A 24,828-nucleotide genomic window follows, 5' to 3' on the forward strand; every position below is an offset into this window, starting at 1 on the left:
CCAAATCCCGGAGTTCACTCAGACTCACGTCCATCGAGTCAGTGATGCCATCCAGCCATCTCATCCTCTGTCGTCCCTTCTCCTCCTGCCCCCAATCCCTCCCAGCATCAAAGTCTTTTCCAATGAGTCAACTCTTTGCACGAGGTGGCCAAAGTACTGGAGTTTCAGCTTTAGCATCATTCCTTCCAAAGAAATCCCAGGGCTGATCTCCTTCAGGACGGACTGGTTGGATCTCCTTGCAGTCCAAGGGACTCTCAAGAGCCTTCTCCAACAACACAGTTCAAAAGCAGAACTGAATCAGTAGGGAAATGCAAATCAATGAGATATCACCTCATATCTGTTAGAATGGCTTTTATCAAAAAGAGAAGAGATAAATGTGAGTGAGATGCAGATTATATCCCTAGCACTTGATCTTGTTCAAAGAACAGATAGATGAATGAATCAAGGACTGAAGGTCAGTAGAGGGAAATGAACAACACCAAGGGTTTACTTCAGGCTTTCCTGAGAGCTCAGTAGGTAGAGAATCCATCTGCAATGCAGGAGACCCCAGTTCAACTCCTGGGTCAGGAAGAGCTGCTGGAGAAGGGATTGCCTACCCACTCCAGAGTTCTTGGGCTTCCCTTGTGGCTCAGCTGGTTAAGAATCCACCTGCAACATGAGAGACCTGGGCTCGATCTCTGGGTTGGGAAGATCCCCTGGAGAAGGAAAACGCTACCCACCCCAGTATTCTGGCCTGGGGAATTCCATGGACTCTATATATGGGGTCACAAAGAGTCAGATACGACTGAGTGACTTTCACTTTCACTGAGGATTTACTTCAGTACAAATAATGAGAAAATAAGAGTGAGAGAAAGTTAAAAAAAAAAACAACAGCAAAATAAAAAAGCTAAAGAAAGTCCTTGAATGGTTTATAAGGCCTCTTTCAAAGTCTAGATTTATCTAAAACTAGGTCAGATTCCTCTTTGTGATCCCACGGACTGAAGCCAAAAGGCTCTTCTGTCCAAGAATAGTAGAGTGGGTTGTCATTTTCTTCTCCAGGGGATCTTCCTGAGTCAGGGATTGAACCTGGGTCTCCCTGATTGCAGGCAGACTCTTTACCAACTGAGCCACTAGGGAAGACCTAGGGAATAGAGACCAAGTATTCAGACAGACTCCCGCATAACTGAAAGATAAAAGCTAAAAACAGTTTCTTTCCCCAACAGAGAGAATCTGTAGATGGATGGCGAAGCCTTGAGTGCGGCAAGCTAAACAAAGGCTCCAGTAGCTCAGATCTCAGGGGAAGGGAGCCTGGAACACAGAGGTGTTTACATGAGTCAGAATAAAATTAACCTCAGGGGGAAAGCAGACTCTAGGAAGGACTAAGAATTCACCTACTCACTCCCTGAACTGAGTTCAAATTTAGGTCCTTTTCTTCAATACCAAAGTAAAATTTATTGTTGCTGTTTCTGTTCAACTCAGTTATGTAACATCTTATCCAATGGTTCCTATCCATCTACAAATGTCTCACATGATCTAGATGGGCCCCACTCCACAACCCACTCACTCCCGAGAACATCAAGGACTTTTCCTGAGCTCCTTTCCACCACAATCATAGGAAAGAAAGCTGAGGCTTCAAGAACCACTGACAGCCGGCCCCACCTGAGTCCGATCCTCTTACCAGCTGGTACTGGCGACTGTACAAGTCATGGCAGTTGTTGAAGATATACTCATATGTTGAGTTCAAACAGGCCTTCACACAATCTTTTACTACCTGGCTGGCTCTTGGAGGGCTCTGAAGTTCTTGAACCTGCCAATTAATTAAAAAAATATGGGTCCAGGGTCCTGCTGACCTGAGTGAGATTTCTTCCTAGAAGTGCCCCCAAACTTGCCCTGAGATGAAATTGTCAGCATAGCTGACGGAGAGAACTACCTAGTCCATCTTTCATGATCTATGATCTTCTTGGAAGTAACTCAGGAACAGATGTATGGAAATATAAGTTTAGAGGTGATGGATCTTATAGCCTTAGACTATATACTCAATGAGTCTTAGCTTCCATGTCCTGAGGCCAGGTCCCCAGCCTAGCACCACCCAGCCCAAATTCATCTCTTACCTTCATTCGGAAGAAAGTAATGCTGGTCAGCAAATCCACTGTGGACTTTAAGTCCTGAAGTCGCTCAGGGCTCCCAGCAGGGAAATTATTCTGTTGCAAATCAAGAAAATGTAAGAGAGGAACAGAAGAATATGAAAGCCTTCCCTGCCAAAAGCAAGGGATCAGAAGCTTCCTAAGGACCACCCATAGGGATCTCTCCTAGTGAAGCAGAACAAAAATGCTGTAAGACTACATCTCTCTCTCTCTTTTCCATGGACTCAGGCCCTTGCCAAAAGCAGGTGTTAATAACCCCAGGCCCAGAAAGCAACACGTCCTACCCCCAACCCTACTTCCCATGCAACGTGTGAGTATTTGCACAAATAAACATACAGACATTCACACACACACACACACACACACTTTTTTCTTGGGTGAAGAGTCTTACACCCAAACAATGAGTTCTTCAGAAGTTACAATCTAACTGTATATCATGGAATATAAGTGGAGCCACACTACAGAAAAGACTGGGATCCAGGACATATACTTTCTGTACAGTGGATCTTGGTTACTCTACCATTCTGGAGCCAGCAGATGGCAAAGCTCTGAGCAGAACTGCTTTTGGAGTGAGTTCCTTAGGCTCTTTCCACCTTAGGATCTTTCTTTCCTTTTGGCATGAGTTTTAGGGAGAAGCTGCCAAAGAGAGCTTAAGGAAGATGCTGCACCACTCTCCATTTTAAGGGTTGCTTTTTTTAAACCTTCAAAGGGCTACTTATATGCCAAATATAAGATATACAGTCAACTCTCCATTATTCGTGCAAATGGAGGGCACTGAAGGTGCAGATAATTAAAATTGCACTTCTTGACTTTGAGGTTGTTTTATACTTACTTTTTAATGTGGGTATATTGCCTGTTCTGGAAATTCACAACACTTTAAAGCAAGTAATGAAGTCATTCTAAGGCCTAACGTATGAAGAACAAAAAAACTGCCCATTTCCCTGTCCTGATCTAGACACTCACCTTCCTGGTATATCTCTGTCCTCCCTCCATTCTAGAAATGGACATATCTGCTACAAATTACTTGCCCAAGCCAAGCTACTCTCTCTTCCCTTAGCCAGATTCGCACACCTTGCCTGGAAAATGAGGAGAATATGGCAAGACACAATAAGAAAACATAACTATCTATGTTTTAAAGGGCATTTCTGGAAGAGATTATCCTTAGGAGACTCCCTAATGGGAATATCATCAGAGAGTTTGGTAGAGTGACATGTGTGGGGTTAGAAAGCCAACTATCTATAAAGAGCAACCACACCTGCTACTGTTTAAACACTGCATGGTCCCTGGAGTTGGAGGACCCACAGGTGTCAGTTATGTTGGCCATACTCAGATGTGATGAAAAGGACTAATTTTCCTGCCTTCAATTTTTATAGTTGTGATTGGCCCATAGTCTCTCTAGACTGATCTTGATATTATCCTCATCCTACCCCACAGCCATGTCTTCACTCACCCTGTAGGTAGAGAGGTCAATCCTCAGTGAGTTGTGCAGCTGGTCCAGGAGTTTCACAAATCTCTCTTTCTGAGGGTGGTAAACAAATAATGGAGAAGAAAAAAGATCAGTTCCTGAGCCCTCAGACTGTAGCAAAAACAGCACCATCTTGAGGTGAGGAGAAAACACTGAGTTGGGGACACATCGGGTCTCGTATTTGCCAAAGAGAACTACAAACCACGCAAAGGAGAAATGGGATAGGTCGTTCTTGTTCCATCTCTTAGCATTCAGACTGGGGACTCTTCCCACACTGACAAAAGGAGATACATTTCTGGGACTGGAAACAGCGCTTAATACAAATCAAGAGGAGATGACCAGTGCATCTCCATCCCGCTGGGACGCTAACTCATCTCAGGAAACTCTAGGCACAGTCTCCAACTTATTCCTGAGTCTGTGGTGTCCTAACTTATCTCGGGATAGCTCTTAACAGTGAAACAGCCACAGCCTGGCAGTGACAAGGGGAGAGAGAAATAGTGATACATTTGGAAGGTGGAACCACATTCCACATAATTTCCCTTAGTTTATGCATTTTAAATGTCAAAATAAATAACGAATACTATTTGATAGTTTATTTTTATAAAAGTATAATTAAATACGGAATAACGTTCCTGCAGGCTATTCATACAGTGGTCCTAGAACTCACATATTGATAATATTATAACATTAGATATTAAGTAAATAGATACTGTCAAGAGACAGAAAGGAGCAGATATTTGACTGGCTTAATCAATGACACTAATTCGTCTACAAAAAGACTATCAACATCAAAAAAGTGATTACTACCAAGGAAAAGCACTCAGAGATCAGAGATACTGATTTGGGAGTATCAGTAATATTATCTCTAAAGAGTAGTCTTTGTGGTGGATCAGAAATATTCCATCCAGCTTATATTGAACTTACATCAGGTGACATTACGAGCAATGATTCAACTTCTCAAATACTTTAACAACAGGAAAGGGTATACCCTGGATCAGGAAAACAGTCCAGACACTAAGAAAGGGTTAAGTTCAGGTATGTACTGGTATTCTTGCTTAGATGTCAGACCATATGAACTTAAGTGGTACGAATCTGTCAGAGAGAGACTGAATAATGAGAAGGTTCCTTTGTGAACCTGCAGGGCTGAGGAACATGGTGACTCAACCAAGCTTTCCGCCCAGAAAGTTCTCCCTCAGCCCACGTTGTGCCCCTACCAAACCACCATGGTGCTATTCCACCTTTTCTCCTTTATCCATATCTGAGGAGAGTCTACTGGTATAGACTAAATACCCATAAGGAAACAAGTTCACTATCTAGGTGGCACTATATATTTGAATTTTTAGGCATATCAGCAGTACCAATTGAAAAATCAAACACTTGTTAATTGATAACAATCAGGTAACATGTCTTAATATCACACTCACCCCAAAGTTGGAGGCTGCAAAACGATCAGATGCAGAGACATTGGTGGAGGCAGTTGTGTGGGCATAGTAGGCATTGATGTTGGCCAGTAAGGTGCTCATCACCGCTGGCACACCAGGACACATGTACTTGGATGACAAACATGCAAAATGCCTGAAAAACAGCATCTTCAGCCTCAAAGACTCTTCAGGGTTTATGGTAAAAGCCAAGTAATCAAAAGATCCCACTCTTGTGTATGAAGCTTATGATCACCTTGGCAAACAAAGACTTTCATAATTTATTTATTCAAATATACATTCAATGAATACCTACTATGTGCCAGGCCCTATATTAAGTTCCAGAATCCAAAAAGGTGATAGCCTGGCAAGTGTCAGAAGGTAAGTCAGTAACTTAAGGCATGCTATGCAAAAATTCTGTGGGAACATGCAGGAAGGTCATCTAAATTAGAATGGCTGGGGGCTAGAACAGACTAGAAAAAAGGCTTCTCAAAGAAGAGATAGTTGAAACAAGTCTTAAAAGATAGTAAGAATTAATCTTTGGAGAAGTATGCGGGCAAAGGGAAACTGTATTTCAAAACCAAATCTCTTCATGGATAAAGTCGTTCATTCGGGAAACCTTCCATATAGCCCTTGTGCAAGTGTTTGATAGACAAATACTAAGGAATGACAGAGGAGCAGCAGACAGAGAACAGACAGTAAAAGGAGTTTATCTGAGATGCTATGGTACTTTTTAAACAAAGGCTTACTGTGATCAGATTAGTTTTTCAAAAAGGTCACCCTGATGGTAAAAATCAGAAAAGAAAACTTGGAGAGAGGTAAGACTAAGACAGAAAGACCAATTGAAGAGTTATTGCAATCACTCAGAAAGGAAGCAACAAGGCACCAAATGGAACAAAGAAATGGTTAAGAGCATAGACCCAATAACCAGATTCTAGGGTTGAGTCACAGCTCTACCACTCAGGGACTTTCGATCAATTACTTCAACTTCTTTATGCCTGTTTTTCACCTACAAAACGGAAATAATAATGACCTGGGGATGAAATGAGTTAACATTCATAAATTACTTAGACCAGTGCCTGGCACGTAAGGAAATGGTATATAGAAGTTGTTATTATTATCATTATTACTGAGCTATAGCAATACTGATAGATTAAAAATGTTTCTAGGAGGTAGAATCTAGAGGCTTTAGACTGATTGCATGGTGGTAGTAAGAAAAAAAAGTTTAAGCTGACATCTGAATTTCTGTTTGGATAACTGTGTAATAAACTATTCCATTTACTAAAATCAGAAATACAGGAAGAACAGAACAGATTTGCTGGAGACAACATTGATTTGGATTTTGATCATATTGAGTTTGCAATGCCTGTGGCAATACCCAGAAAGCAAATCAAAATGGATCTGAAACTCAGGAAAAGATCTGGTCTGGAGAAAGAGATCTGGGAGTCCTAAGCTCAAAAGTAGTAGTTGAGGTTATAGGCTTGAATGAAGTCATCCAGGGAGCATGAAGAGAGCAAGAAAGGCAGAGGGGCCATTCTCTAACCTCATTCCTCAACATGTTTCTCCCTCTAGACTAAACTTCTTGTAATTCTTTGAATAGTCTATGCTCTGCTGAATCTTAGCATCTCTGCACATGTTCTACCAGAAATGCCCTTCCCTCTTTTCTGTATTTCAAGTGTCAGCTCTTCAACAGCTTCCCTCACAGGCCTCCCCTCAAATTTAGATGCTCTCATCATTTAGATGCTCTCATTACTTCTCGATAGCAATTATCACATTATAATGCAATTGTTTGTTTACTGGTCTGTCTCTCCAGTATTCTTGCCTTGAGAATCCCAGGGATGGAGGAGCCTGGTGGGCTGCAGTCCATGGGGTCGCTAAAAGTCAGACACGACTAAGCGACTTCACTTTCACTTTTCACTTTCATGCATTGGAGAAGGAAATGGCAACCCACTCCAGTGTTCTTGCCTGGAAAATCCCAGGGACAGTGGAGCCTGGTGGGCTGCTGTCTATGGGGATCGCACAGAGTCAGACATGACTGAAGCGACTTAGCAGCAGCAGCAGCTCTCCTGCTCCACCAAGTTCCCCAAACACAGAGGCCCCCTTATTCATCTTCGTGTTCTCAGCATGTGGCACAACATATGACACATACAAAGAACTAAGTCAAACTAAATAAAAGCAGCACAGCCAGGGCTCTAGCTACCTTCTGCTTTCCCAGCGCTGTTTCCTTTGCAGCCCCTCTGACACAGAGCCTGTAACTCTTCTCACGGTGGTGATTTCTGTCATAGCACGTGTACCCTGTATGCTCAGGCCTGTAATGACTGGGCAAGTCTGTTCTCGTATACACACCCATGCTCTGTGAATTCTGGGGTAGACAGACAACTCCCCTCTCCCTGAGTTACTGATAAACACACTCCCTTTATACATATACTCCATCTGCCTTGGGGAACAGATCCACCTCACTCAGCTCAGAGAGGGAAAGCAATGAATCACTGCATACTACCCAACTAGGGACCTGTCCACTCCATCAGTGTACCTCCATCAGCTATTTCAAGAGTTAGCAGCCGTTTCCCAGGGCCCCAGGGGAGCCTTACGTCATGGCCTGATATATGGACTCAATGCCATAGCGCATGGCAAATTCATCCACAATTTCCTGGGCAGTCTCATCAAAGTACACCTTCCACGCATCATCTCCTCGAGCCTCAGGGATCTGGACTCCTCCACTGCCCTGAATGTCCGTGAGGTAATGGAAGAGGTTCTGTAGGAGACACAGTAAAATATATATTGATATTAAAGAGTTAAACTGTATATTAGGAAAAAACCCTGTTGGTAAAGACCAGGAGAGCGTGAATAGGGTTCAACAGAAATTCTGTCCTTCAAGTCACTGCTCGGTAACTCCTATGGCCCCAGTAGTCTGTTCTCGTGTTAGTAAAAGAGAACTGAGGCTGGGACTGTTTCTTGGGCTTGTCCGCCACACACAGTGAGCCAAGAATAAAATAAAAATGGGCTCCAGAACTTCAAGTAGCAAGCCATCCTACTTATTGTCAAAGGCACCTCCCAACCTAGCTTTCTGGCACCCCATCTCCCAAGAGCTGGCTCACCTCATGGAGACACGTATACTGCACATGATATGGGGCTACCTTCTCCTCCCCCTTGATCTCCACGCTGATTTGCAGTCGGATGGCCCCCGAGACGGCTGACTTGTCTGTCCTCTTCTCTAGGAAGGAAAGAAGACTAGAGACTGACTACAATGCATCTGCAGACAGCACCGACAGCTCCCATCCCGGCTTAACCCAAAGGAAAGGGGGCACCGACACAAGCGTTCACCAAACAGGCGAACTCACTGCAGTGACCGTATACTTCACAAATACCCCAGAACTGCCTGCGTGGGAGAAAAGAAGTGCCCGGTGGGCTAAAGGCACTAGGGGTGAGATCTCACTTTCTGAAAGCTGGAAAAAATGTTCAGCCAGAGTGCGCCCCAGACACCCCCAGGCCTCTGTCCCCGTCTCTATCTGTGGTAGGTTCTCTGCTGGGAAAGCAAGCTCTGTATGGAGATGTGAATGCTCTGGGGACTGAGTGGCGGACTGGGTAGACAGGGTTTTCCTCAGGTTCCCCAGTCATGCTCTCCCTTCCCAGAAGCTTTCTCTGGTCCTGCTTCCTCACCCAAGTTGTACCAGACGTCCATTTCGCCACTCAGTGTTCGAACCTCAATGATGGTTTGGCCAAGGAAATCGTCAGACTCTCGCTTTAGCCGCTGCTTTACTCGTGACTTGATATCATCATCCTCATCCCACACACGTACCTTAATGCGGTCAGAAGAGTTGTGGCACTCACTGTAAGAGAGTCAGGCAGGTTCTGTTATGGACGGACCCAACAACCCTCTCTCTTATGACTTCCACTTCCTTCCCAAAGCTCTACCAGCTGCACTTGAGGCTGACAGAGGAAGAGGAGGAGTCAAAGAATGCTGGTACTCAAGTCCCCAGTGAGTTGGGCTATCTGAGCAAATGGCTCTCCAGCCCTTAGCCTGGGTAGCCCTCGTCATGCTATTATCCAGTCCTGACTGTGCTGGACAGAAGTGGGGAGGAGAGGAGTAATTAGGGACAATGTTGATTTCCTGCCAGCTAGCTATATAAACAAAACCAACAGAAAACAGCCTGACAGATGCCACAGAACCCTAGGAAGCAGTTGGTAGTTCCCTCCCCAGAGTCCTATATGAAGTCCATAAAGATGTTAAATGTTCATGGTAAGCCCATCTGGTCATATTTGCTTTAGTTTTCTACCTAACATCCCCATATATCTGGGAATGTGCTTGGTGAACTTCTCTCATTCTCCTTCTTCTTCTTTTTTTTTTTTTTTATCATTCTTTAATATCCACTTGACTTGTCATTTTCTCTATGGTGCTTGCTTTGGAAGGGTAGTTTGCCAGGTACCTCCCTCACACTCTCCATCCCCAGCAGTTGCTTTTTGGATCCCCGTTGCCTTATCTAAAAGTTGTACTTGGCAGAGTTTGCTGCTCCTTACCCTATGTTCTCATAATGTCTTTGTACATTCTGTTAAGATATTATAGGATAACTACTGGTCTACTGAAAAATAACAGACAAATCATCAATAAGCCTCTTAAAGCCAGGCATTGTCTTATACATTTTTAGATAGACAATATCATGTTGAGTGTCTTATACAGAATACAAGTGTGTGTTAGTCACTCAGTCATGTCTGGCTCTTTGCAACCCCACAGACTGTAGCCCACCAGGCTCCTCTGTCCGTGGAATTCTCCAGGCAAGAATACTGGAGTGGAAGTATCCCTTTCCAGGGGATCTTCCCAACCCAGGGATTGAACCTGGGTCTCCCAGACTACAGGCAGATTCTTTACCATCTGAGCCACCAGGGAAGCCCATACAGAATACAAATTGCTTACTAAATGAAAAGTGGGCAAAATTGACTATAGAGCCAATTCATTTAGAATTAACTGTAAGTATCACTTCTTGGCCTTTTGCCAAGATTGAGTGTAGAATTAACCATAAGTAATATTCAAGCAGGAACCAGTTAGCTTCTTGAAAAACAGGTGCTCCCCTCAGTAACTATTGCCTCTGGACTGGAGATTGCTTTTATAGGCCCCAATCCCTTTTCCCAATCTCCTTCCAAGGAGCCAAGAGCAGAAGGTCTCTACATAAGCTGCTTGTTTGGCTGATTCAGACTCAAAGTCCTGGTCCTAGGCATTAACGGGGGTGTGATAAAGCATCTGGATTCACCAGACAGCAGTCCAAGTTCTAGGCTACAGCTTGCCATTTTTCAGCAGTCATCCCTTGCTGTCATATGAAATAGCCTGTACAAAAGTGAGATACTGAATAAAGGAGAAGGGAGTGGAAGCTGAGGCAGAAAGAAAAGCAGAGCCCTTTAAGGGAAATGGAAAACTGTCCAAATCCAAGGTTTCTATTTTCAAGTCTACCCACTTGTAGGACAAGCTGTTCCCGCCCTACTCCCTAGAAGAGACTAACTCTTCCTAGGGGTTAGGAAAATGCAAAGTCTAGCTTTACAGGATGGCAGGGCTGCAAGGCACACAGTTGCATGGCAGTCTCTGGAACTGTCATTCAGCTGTAGTAAAATCTTGCCAGCACTAGAAAAAGCAGTATGGTTTGCCCAGGGGCCCCTTTAATAGCCCGAGTTAAGACTTGAGTGCAGTAACCCTGATACAACAGTCTATGAGAAGGAGACCTAGGAAAATGAATGCTAGCCAATTAAAGCAAGTGAGAAATGGATTTTCTCCATTGCCTCTACCCCATCTCTCTTAGAGTCCAAGTCCAGAATAACAGGATTTAATACTGTTCCCAAAATATACACAGTCCCAGGAAAGATGACTTTCTCACTACGACTTACAAATGGAACTTCTCCTCCCAAACAGGATTCAGGTTTCCAAAAATGGTCTTGGTACGCTTCTTGGTTTTACCCACTTGCACAGTCACATAAGGGTCACTGGATCCTGTCTTGTCCTTGGCTTGTAGGCCCTGGGCACACACCACTGCAACCCAGACACACATAGAAGAAGGCTTCAGAGTACACTCCGGAAATCATGAGCCCTCCAAAGAACGACTCATACTTCCCATCTTAGAGCATCCTCTATCTGCTCCTTGTACAGGAGCAGATTTCCTCACTCCTCCACTTCTATTCTTAGCCCTAAGCTTTTCCCTCAAAGCCTAGCCCAAGAATCCTACCTCTTCCCTGGACCCTAACTGACCACTTACCCAGACAGGTCCTTACCTGTTCTGATACATGCATGCTTCAGTCATATGCACCCAGCTAATAAATCACTGGTTAACTATTCCCTGATCTCCTGCCTGTCCCCATTCCCCCAGCCTCCCAGGTCTTATAACATCAAACTGTTAACCAAGTCTGTAATATCAGATTGTTACTAAACCCTCGCATTATCATTCAGATTGCAAGTGTCAGCCTTGCCTCTCCCAGCACCACTGGCATTGGAGTCTAGAAGAGGAGGCGTGATGAACAATGAGGGCTTCATTCTGTGTTCTTTCCCCGCAAGTCCCTGCTTCTTCATGCTCAGGATGCTTCCTCCCCAGGCTCCTCCCCATAGCTGAGGCCCTCCTGTCCCCTCAAACTCTGGCCTACTCACCAGTGATGGTGATTTTGGCTGACCATTTGGAGGTGCCATCCAACACACTCTGCTTCACAGTTTTCATCTGTTGCACATGAGCGACTTTGCTCACATTGAAGACATCCCGAATCACTTCAAAGATCTCCGGCTTATTCCGCTCTCGGATCTTCATGCGGTCCTTCATGGCCATGATGATGTTCTGGGTCCGGTCCTCCGCTCCATGTTTAGAGCTCTTTTCTGCAGCCCCTGAAGAGTGGCCAGAGACAGAAAGTAGGGTAACCAACAGGTCACCTACCAGATCAAGGATCAGGCTGAAGACTGGGGTGTAGGAGGTGTCACTGAGCAGTGAGAGAAGCTTAGGAAGACTGGTATTTTTCTGGGGAAAGTTGGTATCTGTGGGCCTGCTAGAGTTTAATGCCTGGCCAGTGGAGTTTAAAAGGCAACTCAAAGAGTAGCAAAAAGTTGATCATTGTTGTATGTTAACAATATAACTAATGTTATATTAGTCCATTCTATTTAGAAACATATTGAGTTTTTCATGAGAAAAGGAAAAAAAAAGGTAGCTCAGTCTGCAGTTGGTTTTGTCTTTCTTCCATCCACATGGCTGTTGAGAGATACCCTCTAAGTCTAAGGCCAAAATATCAAAATGGGTATCCCAGTTATCAGGGAACAGTTGTGGATAGGCAAAACTCCACCAAACTCATCCAAATGACAAGTCATGATACAGATCTCAGAATTCATCACAGCATATAGCTGGGCACATCCTACCCTGTGGCTCCAGTGTCTCAAATCTCAAAACATTGTGGTATGGTGAGAAAATTATGGCTTTGTTATCTGACAGACTTGGGTTCCAATCCTGACTCTACTACTCCCTGCTGGGTAAATACATTTCTTCTATGAGAAGAATGTGGCACCTATCTCTCAAGATTTGTAGTAAGCATTTTATTAGCATAGAGCATCCAGCCCAGTGCCTGCCATCTGATCCTGGGCTAGGTGCTTTATTTATTGAGTAATAAACACTCTACTATTGTTACCATCAGTATTATCCTGGCAAGGTCAAGGTCCATTTTTACCAGCCATGACCCCAGCCAGCTCATCTCTGCTGTCCTAAGGATTATGGAGGAACAGAGATTACCTCCAGCGTATTTCACCAACCAGGCTTCTCAGGCAAAGGATTCATCCTTTCTTTACTGGCAGATTGGCTCTTAACCTCTCTCCAGTCTCCAAAGGCTCAGGCCTTAACTACAAAACTTGGAGCAAAGAAGAAAGGTCAACATTCATCTCCTAACCCTGAGAGGATGGAAAGCAGATTTTCTGTCTAGGGGTCTACAAAATGGCATTTAATTCCACTCTGTACTTCATAGAAGACTTAGATAAATGAAAAGTGACCTGGGCTGCATCTACTCTTGCATTTAGCATATCCCATGCAATTGCTACTTCCCTGGAAGGGGATCTCGGAAAGGCTCTTAAAGAGAAGATAAGACACCCTGGCTATTATAGAGCACCACTTTAGAGGCTTCCAGGAAGCAGCCTATGCAGTCAGTTGCTAGTTCTCCCAATTAAAGCAGGGTGCTGCTGGCACCTGTCCTTGTCACCCTCTCATGATGGGTTTGGGCAAAGTCATCGCCAGCACCTAACTCTTCTGCTATGTTCAGCCTGTCTCTTCATGTCCATTACAGCCATGTCACTGGCATCAGTCTAGCATTCTTCAGAGAATGACATTTTAAGTCAACACTTCCTCAAGGCCCTTTTAGGTCTCATATCTTTCCTTGGGATAATGAAGCGCTTGTGAGTCTAAAGGTGACCTTCCTTTCTCCTACCATAATTCTTGAAGCTTTCATTGCTGTGGCGTGGCAATGATGAACACCTAAAGACCTGGAGGGTGAGAGAATACTTTCCCACCCACCCACCCCTGCTCTTCCCAGGGTCTAACCATAGCGGTGCAAGCCGAGCAGGAGTGGAGCAAGGAGATAAGAACTTGGAGCACTACCACCTCCTGTGCCAAGACTTGCTGCTTTCCCTGTTCTTCCCACTCAGATGGTGGCATAAGTCACATGTTTAGCAAGGGCTTTGGGAGTCACACATTCTCCTTCTGGACCTCTGCCTCATCCATTTGAAGATTCTGTTCTTGGTACTGATGTCTAAAATCTCCACCTAGAAGCAAGGAGTAAATTCTACCTTCCCTGAATCTGGAGGTCTAGACCTTAGGAGGCTCCTCTCTGAGGCCTAGAACCCCAGAACTCTCTCTTCCTATTAGTTCTGGACCCTGATTAAACATGCTCTAGTCTTCTGGGCAATATAGCCATCATGGTGTGTACAATACCCAAGTAGAGCCTTTGGGATCACCTGAATCCTGGAAGAAATTCTAACTCCATCTAAGTGCCATAGGAAGCTCAATGAATTTTTTCTAAAGGTGTTTAAGCAAGTGTTACAAGACCTGTTATTTGGAAAGGCAATGTCTCTTGACTTAAGAACCTACTTTCTCTAAAAAGGAAAGAGCTTCAGAGTCAGGTAAATTGGAGGGATGATGGCTCAGCCATCCTGGTTCCTTGTTGTCAGGCTATGTTGGAGAGGCCCTGCTGCCCACAAGCCCCCTCCCCCACCTGTCACCCCACAGGTGTACTCACGCTGCAGGCAGTCGGCATTGAGCAGGTCCTGGCACTTCTCATGGCACTTGACTCCACACTCGCTGCAGCGCATGCCCTGCCGGGCAATGCCCCAGAGCAGGCCTTCGCACTCATAGCAGTAGGTGGGAGTGGTGGCTGACCACACCTCAAAGTTGTGGGGTGTGGTGCACGAGATGGGATAGATTAAGGCCTGCAGGGTTTTCTTATACACATGTGATTTCTGAAAAACACATATCCCATCACCCATCAGTGACTTTAGTTCTCTGCTGAGAGATACCACTACTAAGCCCAGTGTGTGGCTATCAAGACCTCCGGCAATCAAGGAGATGCTTCAGCCTGGCAGAAAGAAGCCCCCAACATCATGTGCTCCTGGTCATCCAAGGAGCACATCCATGACCTGAATGCTGGATTTGAGCCTTGCCCCAGCATTCAGGCTTTTTAGGGAAACACAGTACTAGGCTCACCATAAATCCCTGACATGAGTGGTCACGTACTCCAACATGAGATTTAGGTTTACCCCTGGTCTGGACCTTTGCTTCTCCCAATGTGGAAAACTGGATGCTATAATATCTGTCTGTTTCATTAACAGAGTCCGCCCAAAATTGTTGAATTCCCAGTGTATAGCTACAGAGATGATCACTGGGCCATAGGCAAGTGAATTCATGAAAGCCCATGGGGTCACTTACCAGCTCTTCATCTTTGAGAGAGGTGCGTGTAGCCATCGCAGAAGTAATGCCTGCTTTCCGGGACTGGACCAGTGACTGTGAGAGAAGACTTGCTGTCAGCCCTGGCTACTACCAAGGGCTGGGCAAAGTCCTGGGGAGGGAGTTTCAGTGACCAAAGCTATCTGAGGATAACTTACTACTTTCTATTTTTACTGTCATTCACAGGGGACTCTCCACAGGTAATGGGTAACAAGCACCTGAGGTTAAGATTCAAATCAAGGCCCTCAGGGAACTGTTCTAACAATGATAGAATAGCACTTCTCTCAGGGTACCTGTCATCCAAAGAGTTTCTCCTTCCTCTAATATTTTTAGGTATCTGCCTCAAAGGAAGGCAGAGGAAAATGAAAAGTCTAGAATTACAGTATGAAACAGGTCATTAAGAACAGGACAGACACAAAACTCTGTCAGAGTCACATTCAAGAACCATCACGGGGAACAATGATGCTATACTAAATCTCCAGTCCTGAGCACCAGCCCATGCCCACACTATCCTAGGTGGCTGTGGAGGCCAACAGCCCAAATGAGCAGGGCACTGAGTGAAAGGGGGCAATGTAGCCTCACTGAAATCATGCAGGGCAAGGGGTTCACATGAGGTCTAGGATGCCCTGCTAGAAAGGCCCATGAGTCTGCCAAGGCCAAGCTTTAGGGGCAGCCTCCAGAGAGGCACACAGTTTCCTTAGGCAGTGGACACCAGGTAGACGGAAGTCATTACATCAGCCTGAGCAGCAAGAATAGTGGGGACGTGCCCAGGGAGGTCGAGATTCGGGCTTTTATAAAGGATGGAAAAGGGCTCTGGAGACACTCACCATAGCCTGTGCAGAGGACAGCAGAGAAAGGAATAACATGATGTTAAAAGCCCCACAAGGGCATGAAAGCTTTCAGACACAACTGAGAGGTTCTTCCCTGAAGTCTAAAGCAGGACACATGTCCCAACCCCCCCATCTCTATTCTCTATCCACTGTTCCAACCCAGACAGCTGCCCAGGGCCCAAGGCCTAGAAGGAGAGTCATGCCATAAAGTGAAATATGGACAAGGTTAAAAGACAAAGGATGGGAAACAAGAAATGAGTAAGATACTGCCATCCACTCGGTTAAGCAAAAAAAACTGGTGAGCAAGGAGGGAGAAAGTGAGAAAAAGCAGGAAGAAAAGAAGGAAAGAAGAGAAAAAAGAGGAGATGAAAGACAATGAAAGAAGGTAATCAAGAAGAGTTGACATCATCTTCAACCAGCCAGCTAGATGAAGCACTGGTGGGATAAGAGGTGCACTAGAAAGGAGACAGGGAAAGACGTATCAATAGCAGCGGGAAAGGGAAGGAAAGAAAGAAATGATGAAAATAAAATGGCAAAGGATACTTGTATTCAGTCAGTTAAGAAGGGAGAAACTGGTAGGGAAAAAAGAGCACAATATGGAGGAAAAATTAAAAAAGGAGTGGACAAAAAAATATAAAAGATTGAATAGGGAGAAAAAAACCAGGAATAGAAAAAGGGTTCAAGTCTTACTGAACATGTGGTTCTGGGACTCTAGGGTACCTGGGTGCCACTCTAAGCCCAGTGAGATCATACAAGGTCCTACTGAAGCCATCACTAAGTCTTTAAATGAGGCTTTAAATGACTGATCATCAGACTAATACCTGCCGCTGAAGGCCCCACTTCCATTCCTGACAGCTCACTAAGATCGCTCACTCACCAGGTCGCTGACAAGCGGCAGTGGCTTCTTTCTGCGTAGATCCGGCATGCTGTCAATGCCATAGAGCCCTCCAGCTGGCCTGAGGAGAGAGGAAAATATGTCAGGACCGTTAGTCTCCTCTTGAGTTACTGGCAGGTTCAATGTTCCATTCTCCTTGCTCATCCTCTCCCCAAAGAAGGATGAACTGACCCTCATCATGGGCCTTTAAGAGGAGAAAGGAGGACAGAAAGCGAGGGAAATAAAGCCATGGGATGACAAACAATGGAATCTGCTCTCAGTCTCCTTCTAAGGTGTTAGCCAAGGACTGAAAGCTCTTTTATCACACTATGCCAGTCCAAGGTACCTTTGTTTATTTGAAGACCCCTGTGCTCCAGGTGGGAATTGATGCTTAAGATAGCTTCTCCCTACACTCAGGCCAGAGACACTGATGCCTAAAGTTAAGTCTTTCTGGACCTGTGCTAGAATAGAGCCCAGGAACAGCTCTACAGAAGAGGTGCTGCCTAGGTGAGCAAGACTGACAAACAAGAACATGTAGAAGCAGACCTTCTCCCTCCTGAGGAAGAGTCCCCAGTTCTTCTATCCAAGCCTCCTGAAGAAAACAGAGTCTCTGGAAAGGGGAGCCTGCATAATCAAATGGAAGCAGGAGAAGTAGATGAACCTCCCGACCCAGGAATCGAACCCGGGTCTCCTGCATTGCAGGCAGACGCTTTACCGTCTGAGCCACCAGGGAAGCCCTTTAGAGGGGAAAAAGACCATTTAAGAAGGAAACAGCAAAGTGACTCAGAGTGTGGCCTAGCCCTATGGTCACATCAACAGAAACCAGGAAAAAAAAAAATATAGCTAGAGCAACTGAAAGTGAAGTGAAAGTGTCAGTCACCCAGTCATGCCCAACTCTTTGCAGCCCCATGGACTGACTATAGCCCGCCAGGCTCCTCTGTCCGTGGGATTCTCCAGGCAAGGTTATTGGAATGGGTTGCCATGCTCTTCTCCAGGGGATCTCCCCCAAACAGGGATCAAACCCAGGTCTCCTGCACTGAAGGCGGATTCTTTACCATCAGTGTCACTGGAGAAGCCTATGAGCAACTTGAGATTTCTAAAATTCTTATACTTTTTTTATACTTATTAACTTTGCTGTTCTTCGCCTCTTATTCCATATAACAACGCACAATAAAAATACAGAGAATTTCCTAAAAAGAACATCATTCTTACATTAAGATAATCTGGATTTTATCCCCAACTCTTCTACTAATTCACTACATATCCTCTGCCAAAATTCCTTCCTCTCTCTGGATGTTGGTGTCACTTCCATAAAATGAGAGGAACTATAAAATCCTCTCTGACCTTTCGGAAACTATCCTTCTGAGCTTTAATTAAATTAACTCAGGTATTTGGTTTTCATGTAAGCAATGAGGTGGGGAAAGAAGGGTGGCTGGGTTGTACACCATAGCTGGTGTGAAAAGAGAAATATCACAGAAGAATAAGTACATACTGCTAGCTATAAGGGCAAAAAATGGAGCCACAAATTAGGTCAAGGTTAGGAGTTGGAGCAGGCAACCCTATATGCTGATTTTTAATCATCTAGCTTCCTGAATATGGGCAGTGAGCTTTGTTCTCAATGAGACCACCACACCTATGAAAGTTTGAAACGTGTGACAGTTTCTAAGGACTAAGCTGAAGGAAGGGAAAGATGACAACAGGGAGACATTTAGAAAATCCCTGCATGGCTCCATTTAAAAATAGCCTGGTTATGTTGCGTTGGTATGTATCAAGTTTAAAATTATTTGAAGAAAAATGCTAAAGCCCTGAAGAAGGGCTGTTGAAGAAGCAACCGATGCCACAAGTTTGTGGCTAATTCTGAAAACTATAAAATGTATACCTTAAGCCAAGAAGTATCTTTTTTTGGCAACACAAATGAGCTTTTGACAAAAGAAGAGTGGCTCATTCACATGATTAACTCTTGCTATAAAAAAGACATAGCAAGAAAAAGAGGCATTTAAAAATATAGTTGATAACTTTCCGATCTAATCTTTTTTCTTCCCTGGTGATGAGGAAGAGGAGGCAGCCACGGAGAATTTCGACGCCAGGACTTTGAGGGGCAAGGAGAGAAGGAAGAGCCTAGCGGTCTTGAGAACTGTATGTGGAGGACAGAGGTGGCACGGGCACTTAAACACTTTCCTCTCTTAATAACAGTAAGTCGTAGCAGTTGAACAATTTAAAATGATTCTCCGGTGCAATCACATGGGTCTGAAACTCTCAGACAAGAAACACAGACAGAACACACAGAGCTCATAAAGGATGCTACTTATGTCTTCACTATAGTAGAATGGAGTAAGGGAGTGACTCACAACAGCTGAGGCCAGCAGCAAGCTAAGCAGTTACACTATCAACAGTGGAATAGAAGGAAACCAGCTCTAAGTGCAGATATTTTTCCAGTTTTCTCATCCTTATACATAAAAGGCATACCACCACTATGATGCAATACAGCAGAAATTCCAGAAGTAAGGATGGGGAGCCCCAAAGTTCCCTCCCCTGCTTCAGGGAAACCATTCTGCAAAGCTCTCTCTTCCGTCTCTGGGGAATCAGCCTGCAGAGTCCTCTCCTCTGCCCGGGAGAAACAACCGTCTCGACAGTGGAACCTCTTCCTTCTCTAGAATCCAGCTGATGAAGCTGTTTCTCCTGCTTCCCAAGGGAAAAGCTAAAGCAGCATACGAGACTCTGTATGTGCCTGAAGTGCCACACTTACCCTTCTGGAAGCCACTGGGGCAAACAGGGATCACCATCATCTGGAATCTTTAAAGAGAGAAAGAGAGAGAAGTTAGCTCCTGGCAAAGATGGGAGAATGCCATATTTCTTCAGTCGGGCAGTGAGCAGTAAAGTAGGAAGCTCAGAGCAGCATAGGTCACATACACCATGTGGTAACATAGCCGACTTGAGGTGTAAGCCAGTTCCCTGATCAGCCAGGGCCACAAGCAGGCAGCTGAAGTGAGTGGTACTTCATCTCCCTTCTCCCCAGTGAACATGGAGGATATAAGCTCACAGAGAACCCAGGACTAAGATCCACTGGGAGTGTGAGAGCTGCCAGAATGTAGAGCCCCCGCACACATCCACTGGTATAGAACAGGAAGCATGGGCCAAGAGAGGGCCCATGTAGGCTTCCAGGCCTCACTAAAGCAAAAGGACAACTTCATATAGAGTCCAGTCTTCCAGCTATATTCTTAAGTTCTGTTGGCTGTCCTAGAGTCAGACCTGGTCTTTCTGGATTCCTGTCTCATCTTGTGATTTGACTTGGCCTAGGGTCCTTGAAGCTATAACTCATTGACACTGAGTATGCTCTACATTTGATAAACTCGATATAACAAAAGAATCCAGGGCAGATTAGATACTTGGATTACCATTCTTGTGAATTTTATGAACTCTACAATAAGAAGCTGAAAACTGAAGCACCAAATAATTCAAGCAAGGAACTACTAGAAAACACTTTTTAAAGCTTTTTGTAAAAAAAAAAAAAAAAAAAAAAATCCAAAGCAAATCCTTCAGGCAGAGTACAGAGAGTTCCAAAGCTGCCAGGGCTCTCAGAGGACCAATGGCACCTGCTATTTAGGCGCAACAGACAGTACTAGTGGGTCTGGGGCTTTCTGTTCCTCCTTGTTCCCTCCACCCTCAATGACTTCCCTGACTCCTGGGATCTAGATTCCAGCTAGCCATCCTGAGCAAAGGAGCTCCAGATCAAGGGAGGCAGAGGTAGCTGTTAGGCTCTGGACAGGGGGTAAAGTTTTGGGAGGGCTAAAGATAGGAGGAGTTATAGACAAAATGAGGCAAGAGAGTGAAAAAGAGAGGTAGGACAAGCTAATCGGTGATGTAAAAGTGGGTAAGAGTGACCCTGGACCAGCAGGAAGCTCAAGATGCACTTTGGATATAAGATCCTTTTCAGGTTGCCTGTGTACTAATCAAGCCTAGCTGCCTACTGCCTGAGGCCCTTCATGACCACACTTCACTGCTTCTGCCTCCTACCCTGGTTCTATGAGTGGGATGAAATGGTAGAGGGAGGGCCAGGCGCAAAAGGCAGTGAGAAGGTTGAATCAAGTCTCCTAAGGTTCCTGTGAGGGGCAGCCCACCCCTAAATCTCCAGATCCCACCAACCAACTTATCCTCCCTTTAGAAACAGTCACTGCACTCAGCAGATTTTTTACTTCCTACCTAGAATTAGGTGGTTGCCAGAAGCCACTGGGCTTAGGGAAACAAAATCACAAAACATCTTTGGTAGCCAGGGTTCACAGGCTCAGATCATACACATTTCCTGTGCTTAGAGGGGGCAGTGGGTCTGCAGAAGCCTGAAGACACAGTGCAGAGCATGCACACACAGGGCACAGAAGGAGGGCTAGGGGAATGAGAGCAGGTCTCAGCAAAGTACCTATAGGAGGTACATTCATAGACACAACTTGTACCTGAAGAACCACAGGTGAGCACGGATCCTGCACACAGAGATACAGAGCATGCGCACACACCCATCTGGGGGAGGACTCGGTGTTCACCAGGGCTCAAATCACCGGCAAAGCGCACCCTTACTATCTTGAGGAACCAGTGCTTGTAGGCACAGAGCTTTAGTACACCACACATTCTCATGGTGTGGGGAAACCACACCACAGGTCTGCAGACCCTTGTGCTCACAGAGAGGCCAGGAAGCCTGCCCACAAGCACAAAGCACTTTCACATTTAGGCCCCAAGCAAGAGGCACAAAAAGCCTACAAAAACTCCTGCTCTCAAATACAAAGTGTGTATGCATGCTGGGCTCAGCGAGGGTTTACAGCATATGCCAGTCGGCAGCCACAAGTAGAAAATGGACACACACTGCGCAAAGTAGGAAAAGAGGAAGGCAGTCAGTACCTGGGGGAGTCAAACTGAGCACAGGGGTAAGCACACACATGCTACACTGAACGTGTGCCATGCAGGCACACACATCCTCACAAGGCTCCACGGGTGTCTGCAGGAGCACACACAGGCATGGAGCATGCACACAAACTGCTGTCAGGACAAACACACCGGCTGCATGAGCCACAGCTCATAAGCACGCATGCGTGCACACACACACATACACACACTGTACTCAGCAGGGAGGGGAGAGAACCAACAACAAAGGGGCCCCAAAGGGCCAGAGCACAACCTGAAGGGCTCCTCGCTTTCCTTCTGCAAGGAGAGAAAGAGCAGGAAAAAAAAGGGCAGAGAGGTTAGTAGATTCATCCTAAACCAGGTAGAGCTAACCTCATGGGACACGGAGGAGAGCTCAGAGAAGTCCTCTGACAACTGGGCAGTTCACAGAGCCTGGCTCCCGGAATCCTCACCTGTATTCGCTGCCCCTGCCTTTTAGTTTAGAACAGGTTTGGCTACAAAAGCCAAAGGACCAAGTCGGCCTGGGAATTTCAGCCACCCTTTCCCCCCTTTCCAAAGTGGTCTGTATGCAGGGTCAGGGCCACCAGGGCCACAAGGCCAGCTGTGTTACCAAGGGCCACTCCCACAGGCCGTCTGAACTGATTGAACACAGAGCAGGTTCATTCCTCAGATGAGCTACAAGAGCTCATCTGAATCTGGGCTAAAGGCTGGGTAGCTGAGCCCTCTCCCTTTTCTAACACAGCTGGCTACGTTTTGCCCCACAAGCCTTGGCCTGTTTTCCCAGAGCCTATGTTAAGTTAGGCCAAGTTAGAGCCTGGAAGTAAGGCCAGGACCTGGATGTTCAGTGGCCATAAATTTGGAGGCACCAAGTCCTTATCAAGTCACTGTGACCTAAGTCACTATGATCTGAATGATAAAACCATGGTTGCAATCCCAGGTTTGATTATTTACCAAACTTAGAACAATATGTCAAAACAAACTGACACTTCCAGAAGGACCCAAGCAAACCACAGGAGAGGAAGAATAAAGTCCAGAAATTACTCCTTTCCTATTTGCCAGACGCTACATAGCCTTCTAGGCCACACTTGCTTGACAGAGGCTTCCTTCTCTAAGCAAAGTCCATTATCTGGGCCCATTAGCCCCTCTTTTCTTTTTTTCCCATCCCTTTGAATAAAGAATCACTGATGTTACATAACAAGTAGAAGGGAGAGTCATGGTAACTAATAAGCTCTCAATTTTTCAAGCTATGTCTGATTACCTAATGGGTCACCTGACTTGACAGAAGAGATTCAGGAATAGGAATCTTCCAAAACAGTGCAGAAAAATGGGTGAGATTAAAAAAACATTTCTGGGAGAGGGAACTGTCTCTTCTACTACATCTACTCCCTACTTCCTGGGAACACTCTGTTCCCTTTGAAAAAGAAAGCTCGGCAACAAACTGACCCCGTGATTCAAGTTGAAAAGGTTTCTCTCTTCCTCCACTATCTTAAATATATTGTACACATCATGTCAAAGTTACTTCAGTTGTGTCCTTCTATTCCCAGAGTTCCCCATGATGCCTAAAGAAGAAAAGTCAATATATTGTCATGACCTGGCCTCTTGCACTGACTGGGTGAACTCAGACTTATTCTTAAAAATTTAGATCAAATATTAATGTCTCTGAAAATTTATCTGCCTTCCTCTCAAAAACAGAATTAGGTGCTTCTCTACTATGTGTCCGTGGTACACACACTTTTGTGTATACACTTCTATGACAGTTTGTTGTCAGTATGTTTCATTGTTAATTGTCTGTATAAAAGTCTCTCTTTGCATATTGTGAATTTCTTGAGAGGAAGAATTATATATATATTTTATTTCACCTTTGTAGTCTGAGGGTTTAGCACATCTGGCGTTTTTATGTAGTAAAAGGAACTTGAAATTTCAGAACTTAGAAAACAACAGCCTTCTAAGGACATGTGTCTTGCCTAAGAGAAAAGATGGGCCTCTTAGCCTGTACCATTTTCCAGACCCCAAAGAACTATTGTACTAGTCCCTTCAGTTTGTCCCAACCACTGGCCGAACATTTTCTTATTAATAACTTAAAAACATCTTTTCTTGTTAGGAATCAAACACTTTGTGCCTCCTAACTTCTTAAAATGCCTTAGGATTTTTCCATTCAGATTTAGTTTTCAGTTTAAGTGATACATGTCTATATAACACCTGCTTTGCAGGAAAATTCCTGATCCCTAAGAATAATCTCACTCTTCCAGACAGTCCATCTGATAAGGAAAAGACACACTTCCTCACTGTTAAAACAATCTTAACTCCATTACTTAGGAGTCAAAGATTTGAGGCACTCAACTTATCTGAGCCTGCATTTCCTTATCTTTAAAAAGAAGATAAGACTAGCGATTGCCCAGAGTTATTGTGAGGATTCATTTCTTTTTAAAAATTTTTATTTATTTTTAATTGGAGGATAATTGCTTTACAACATTGTGCTGGTTTCTGTCATACATCAGCATGAATCAGCCATAAGTATATATGTCCCCTCACTCTTGGACCTCCCTCCTACCTCATCCCACCCCTCTAGGCTGTCTCAGAGCACCAGGTTGAGCTCCCTGTGTTATACAACAACTTCTCATTAGCTATCTGTTTTACACATGGTAATGTATGTATGTCAATGCTACTTTCTCAATCCATGCCACCCTCTCCTTTCCCTGCTGTGGCCACAGGTCTGTTCTCTGTGTCTGAGCCTCTATTCCTGCCCTGCAAATAAGTTCATCAGTACCATTTTTCTAGAGTCCATGCTGCTAAGCTGCTAAGTCACTTCAGTCATGTCCGACTCTGTGTGACCCCATAGACAGGCTTCCCCGTCCCTGGGATTCTCCAGGCAAGAACATTGGAGTGGGTTGCCCATTTCCTTCTCCAATGCATGAAAGTAAAAAGTGAAAGTGAAATCACTCAGTCGTGTCCGAACCTTAGCGACCCCATGGACTGCAGCCTACCAGGCTCCTCCATCCATGGGATTTTCCAGGCAAGAGTACTGGAGTAGGGTGCCATTGCCTTCTCCGTCTAGAGTCCATATATAAGCATTAATACATAGATATTTGTTTTCCTCTTTCTGACTTACTTTACTCTGTGTAACAGGCTCTGTTATAGGTTCATCCACCTCACCAGAACGGACTCAAATGTGTTCCTTTTATGGCTGAGTAATATTTCATTGTATATATGTACCACAACTTCCATTCCTTAAATACTCACTGAGAACCTACTTCACATTAGGTGCTGTTCTCATGGTTCTAGAGCAGTGAACT

The 24,828-nt window shown here is 44.9% G+C and overlaps 1 protein-coding gene across 6 annotated transcripts in view; it reads right to left on the reverse strand.

Annotated features, from left to right (window-relative positions):
- The window catches only part of UNC13B (unc-13 homolog B), a 219,448-nt gene that overhangs the window by 18,544 nt on the left and 176,076 nt on the right, over nucleotides 1-24,828 (reverse strand). For 5 of the 6 annotated variants that reach the window (XM_042243292.2, XM_042243290.2, XM_060409307.1 and 2 more), the window contains 13 exons: nucleotides 19,392-19,438; nucleotides 16,649-16,727; nucleotides 14,924-14,998; nucleotides 14,238-14,457; nucleotides 11,629-11,856; nucleotides 10,878-11,019; nucleotides 8,667-8,836; nucleotides 8,105-8,220; nucleotides 7,598-7,761; nucleotides 5,013-5,163; nucleotides 3,574-3,642; nucleotides 2,091-2,180; nucleotides 1,658-1,786 (listed from right to left, as the gene is read on the reverse strand). In XM_042243292.2, coding sequence (XP_042099226.1) covers nucleotides 1,658-1,786; nucleotides 2,091-2,180; nucleotides 3,574-3,642; nucleotides 5,013-5,163; nucleotides 7,598-7,761; nucleotides 8,105-8,220; nucleotides 8,667-8,836; nucleotides 10,878-11,019; nucleotides 11,629-11,856; nucleotides 14,238-14,457; nucleotides 14,924-14,998; nucleotides 16,649-16,727; nucleotides 19,392-19,438 — 1,680 coding nt within the window. Of the gene's footprint in view, nucleotides 1-1,657; nucleotides 1,787-2,090; nucleotides 2,181-3,573; nucleotides 3,643-5,012; nucleotides 5,164-7,597; nucleotides 7,762-8,104; nucleotides 8,221-8,666; nucleotides 8,837-10,877; nucleotides 11,020-11,628; nucleotides 11,857-14,237; nucleotides 14,458-14,923; nucleotides 14,999-16,648; nucleotides 16,728-19,391; nucleotides 19,439-21,809; nucleotides 21,833-24,828 lie in introns of all 6 variants that reach the window. The other variant, XM_042243294.2, reaches the window with a different exon arrangement.

This window comes from Ovis aries, chromosome 2 (assembly GCF_016772045.2).
Source record: "Ovis aries strain OAR_USU_Benz2616 breed Rambouillet chromosome 2, ARS-UI_Ramb_v3.0, whole genome shotgun sequence".
Classification (NCBI taxonomy): Eukaryota; Metazoa; Chordata; class Mammalia; order Artiodactyla; family Bovidae; genus Ovis; species Ovis aries.